Source organism: Lipotes vexillifer, unplaced genomic scaffold (genome assembly GCF_000442215.2).
Source record: "Lipotes vexillifer unplaced genomic scaffold, Lipotes_vexillifer_v1.1 scaffold23, whole genome shotgun sequence".
In the NCBI taxonomy this organism is placed as follows: Eukaryota; Metazoa; Chordata; class Mammalia; order Artiodactyla; family Lipotidae; genus Lipotes; species Lipotes vexillifer.
Genome location: NW_006796283.1, coordinates 3824936 through 3829275, shown reverse-complemented (window position 1 = coordinate 3829275; position 4340 = coordinate 3824936). Strand labels below are relative to the sequence as shown.

At 60.5% G+C, this 4340-nt stretch overlaps 1 protein-coding gene across 1 annotated transcript in view; it reads left to right on the top strand.

Annotated features, from left to right (window-relative positions):
• ANKRD11 (ankyrin repeat domain 11) overlaps positions 1-2705 on the top strand; it is a 31329-nt gene extending 28624 nt beyond the window's left edge. The window contains exons 11-12 of the mRNA XM_007468445.1: positions 443-535; positions 2520-2705. Of these exons, the coding sequence (XP_007468507.1) occupies positions 443-535; positions 2520-2705 (279 nt within the window). The remainder of the gene's footprint in view (positions 1-442; positions 536-2519) is intronic.
• The last annotated feature ends 1635 nt before the right edge of the window (positions 2706-4340 follow it).

The window sequence follows — 4340 nt, the reverse complement described above, 5'->3', positions numbered from 1 at the left end:
GAGAGAGAGAGAGAGAGAGAGAGAGAGAGAGAGAGAGAGAGAGACTTTCCTGCCCCGAGGCCCGGGAGGCCCTGCAAACCCAGCTGGCCAGAGCCTGTGGGGACCTGCTGCTCCCGAGGCTGCCCTGCTTGTAAACCACAGTCCACCGTGGGCGGCCTGCAGCCACCCCAGGCCTCGCAGACGTCCTGTCGAAGAAAACGTCACTGCCGCTTTTTACCCTCGCCGGCTCGCCCTGGGGCCTCCCCGGGAGACGGAGGGGAGCCTGAAGGCGCCGCCGGGGTCCCGAGCCACCAACAGGGCAGCTCCCCCCACGGACGGCGTGGAGAGCTGGTGGGGGAGGGAGGGCCCCGCTGGTCGGCCCTTGACCGGGGGACACGGGGCTTGACGCGCCAGGCAGGCCCGCCCCTCCCGGACGCCCACACATGCTTCACTCTCCCGCCAGGGTGATGAGAACAAGTCAGTGCGGGACCGGTTCAACGCCCGCCAGTTCATCTCCTGGCTGCAGGACGTGGACGACAAGTATGACCGCATGAAGGTGAGCCCCGGCCCCGGCGGCGGCGGCGGGGCCAGGGCTCTTCTGGGCGGGGGCGGCAGGGCCGTGTTCAGAGGAGGCAGCTTCAGACTCGCTCTGAGCCCAGCTGGCAGTGAGGGAGCCGAGGCCTCCCCGCCCCCATGTTGCCTCTTAGAGTGTCTTCCCTCCTGTCCAGGTGTGCGGGGAGCAGCTCCTGTCACCAGCTGGCGGTCAGACCTCTGTGGGACCCCACCTTGAGCCCTCCTCCAAGGTCACAGCATCCACCCATCACCCCTGCCCCTGGCTGTGCTGACCAGTGCAGCGGGCAGAGGACGGGGCGGGGGTGGGGGGGAGATAGAGAGAGATTAGCAAGTAAGAAGCAAGTCCTTGTCTGCAGGTGCGAGGGTTGCACCCGGGGTCCCCCGTGAACACTGACCGGCAGTGACGTGCCCGTTACAGAATTAACACCTAGAAGCCGGCACCACCGGGAAGCCCCAGGAGGCAGGGCCCGCTGCGTGGAGCTGATGGAGGCGTGACCCAGGCTCCCACGCTGGGCTGCCAGCCTCACCCCTTGCCTCAGTGACCCTGCCTCCGGCAACTGCGGCAGCGCACCCAGAGGGGCGGCCAGGAGGCCAGAGCAGAGGGGAACCAGCCTACAGGGCGTTCAGGCCCAGCTGAGGCCGGGTCCAGGCCGTGTTTCTAACAAGCTGCAAAGGTGTCCGTTCGGGGGTCCCACGGTCACTCCTCCCACCACCAGCCAGCCTGGAGGGAGCTGCACGGGAAACTTTACAAGAGAGAAAAAATTTCTGACCAAAGTAAAGTTAGATTTGGTACGCTACAAAGACAACGTTAAGTCTCGTTTCCTTTAACGTGCCAAGAACTTACTTTTACACGCCAATAAGAAAAACAGATGGATAGAAAAAGGAATTGGTGAAGCATGGAGAGTGCAGGGGCACGAAATGGCCACCCACGTGGCCACTGGTCTCAGAGCACAGGGTGGACGAGGTCCTATTCAGGAGACAGGCTGCCCTCCCTCAGTTCCTGCAGCCCTGGGACAACTCTCCCGACATGCTGGTCACGTTTCAGGGGTTTAGCCCAACAAACAATTTCATTTTAGTAACTGAAAACTCAGGGGTACGTACAATTCTAGTCAAGAGCGCTTTAAATTAGGTGAAAGCAGCTGGACTCCTGAGGGTGTCTGAGCTGTCACGCTTTGTGTTCAAGTCTCCCTGAGGATGACAAGCGGCCCAGGCATGCCGAGGAGGACACGGCTGGCCGCTGGGGCACGTGGGGCTTGTTTCCAGAACACTTGTTTAAACTGAACTGTTTTAAGCAAATCAGAAATTGTGATACCTGGCCCTACATGCTTGTGTGCACGTCGAAGAAAATAAGATGATCTTCCTGCACACTGTCACGCCATTAACTCTGTCCACCTGAAGGCTGGTCTTCCGCCCGCTGTGCTCTGTGTCGCCCGCCTAGTACCCCAAACGCCGCCCCTCCCCCCACCACCACGTGCTGTTGGTAACCCAGGTACCGTCATTATCTCAGTTTCAACATTCTCCCTTCTCAACATGAGTATAACTGTTTACCTTACTTAGTACCCGCTTACGAGTAAACACGTGAACATTAATTTTTAAAAACTAAGTGCATTTCTAAAAGGCATAATTTCCACTGTGAATGTAAATGAAGCCAATGTCACCAACCATAAATAAGATAAATGGAAAATGAAAACAGAAGAGCAAAGCTATTATAAGTTCTGACTAGAGGCTGTGGTGAAACCCCCCAGGGTGGGGGCACAGAGCAGGGATGATGGACAGACCCCCGTGTGGTCAGCAAGGCCACTCACCGCGCAGGACGAGACCCAGACGCAAGAGGTCGTCCTGAGGCCAGAGCGCGAATGGGTCCCCCGCCCCGACCTCCCGGGAGGCGCTGCGGCAGGGGGAGTGGGTGCGGGGGGGCGGCCGGGGTCTTGCCTCCCCTCCCCTCACCTGCTGCGTTTCCCGCGTAGACGTGTCTCCTGATGCGGCAGCAGCACGAGGCCGCGGCCCTCAACGCTGTGCAGAGGATGGAGTGGCAGCTGAAGGTGCAGGAGCTGGACCCCGCCGGGCACAAGTCCCTGTGTGTGAACGAGGTGCCGTCCTTCTACGTGCCCATGGTCGACGTCAACGACGACTTCGTGCTCCTTCCGGCCTGACGCGGTGGGACAGCTGCCCGGGTCACAGGCGAGCCCCCCAGTCCGCCGCCGAGTCCGGGCGGTGGACGGAGACCACGTCCCCGGTGGGGACATCCAGGGAGAAGCCCGCGCTGGGCCCCTGGCGCGCGGCTCTCTCACACCCGCCGCCGCGGGAGGGCGCAGAGCCGGGGACGCGGGCACGGACACGGCGGCTGCACGGGCATCTCAGGAGCTGCAGGACGGAGAGCGTTCTTTTCTTTTAAATTCCTTGTTTCGTTTCTGATCGACTAAAGAGAATACAGTTAAGGCGTCCACCCCTCACCAACAGCGGCCTCCGGGTCAGAGGGTGGGGAGAGCTTTGGGCCGGCTGCCGTCCTGTTGCCACGAAGCTGCCGACGGTGCCAGCCCGAGACCTGGGCTGGGACACCGGGCCGGGTGAGGGCCTGGCTGCGCCGCCCGCCCGCCTCACAGGGACACGCAGGCAGGACTCCGGGTTGTGTTTTTAATGGAGTCAAATCCACGTGGTTTGTACATTTTTTTCCTTTATCTTGGGCATTTTGTTTCTCTTTCTGAGAACATAACTTGAAACACTACAGAGCCAATAATCATATAAAAAGTGTACCCGTAAACGCTGTACAGTTTTATACACGTTCACAATGTACTTTTGCTGCCTTCTAGATAATTTATTTTGCAACACATTACTGCACAGTTGTAAATAACTTATGTACTGTAACATCACTTCAGTTATGTGTAAAGAAATAAATAAATTAATTAAATGCTCTTTGTACACGACAGGCCCCTCAGGAGGGTGGACGTGGCTGTGAGGGGAGGGTTCCCGCCCTGGAAATCCCAATGTCTTCCGCTTTCTTCCTACCAAATGAGTAGCTTTTAATTTTGAAACAAATACACTCCCCCCCACCCCCCCATCCCGGCTTTCCTGACCTCCACTCAACGAACGACTGGGGCTGCTGGCCGGGATGGCACGGGTTACCCAGAGGCTCTTTCCCAGGGCCCATCATCAGAGCGGGCAGGAGACGGGCGGGGCATGCGCTGGGGCAGCACGTCCCCTGGGTGGCACGGCTATGGAGAGACCACTGTCTCCCAGCTCCCCGTGGGGCTGCCACGTGGGAGTCCCCAGCCGGGATACGTGTTCCGCCTGAAAAGCAGCTCGCGGGGCAGGAGTCGGAGATCTGAGCCCAGCGTGACCTGGCGTCTGTGCTCCTCTCCAAGGAGGGCGCGCACAGGGCCAGGCCGGCGGGCCCTTCTGAGCAGAGGCATCCGTCCTGCCTGCTCCATCCACAATTCCCGTCCCAACGGCTGGCTTGAGGGCAACGGGTGGAGGCTGCAGGGGCCAGGCAGGGGCGTCTGGGGTGGCCCCAGCCCTTGCTGGAGTCCTCGGGCGCCTCGCTCCCTCCCCCGTGCTTCCTGTACCTGGCGCGGGCAGGAGCTGCAGACGTGACCCCACTTGGGAGTGAGAACCCAGCCCTGTGCCAGCAGCATGCCCCACGGAGCAGCCCTGACGGTGCCCCAGACCAGCTGGAGGTGGTTTCCTCTTTCTGGGCTACCTGGCCTGACCCAGGCTCTCGGTTCCTGCCTCAGAGACGCCCTGACTCTGCATTCCCCTTCGTGCGAATCCCTGCCCGGCACCCCCCCGCC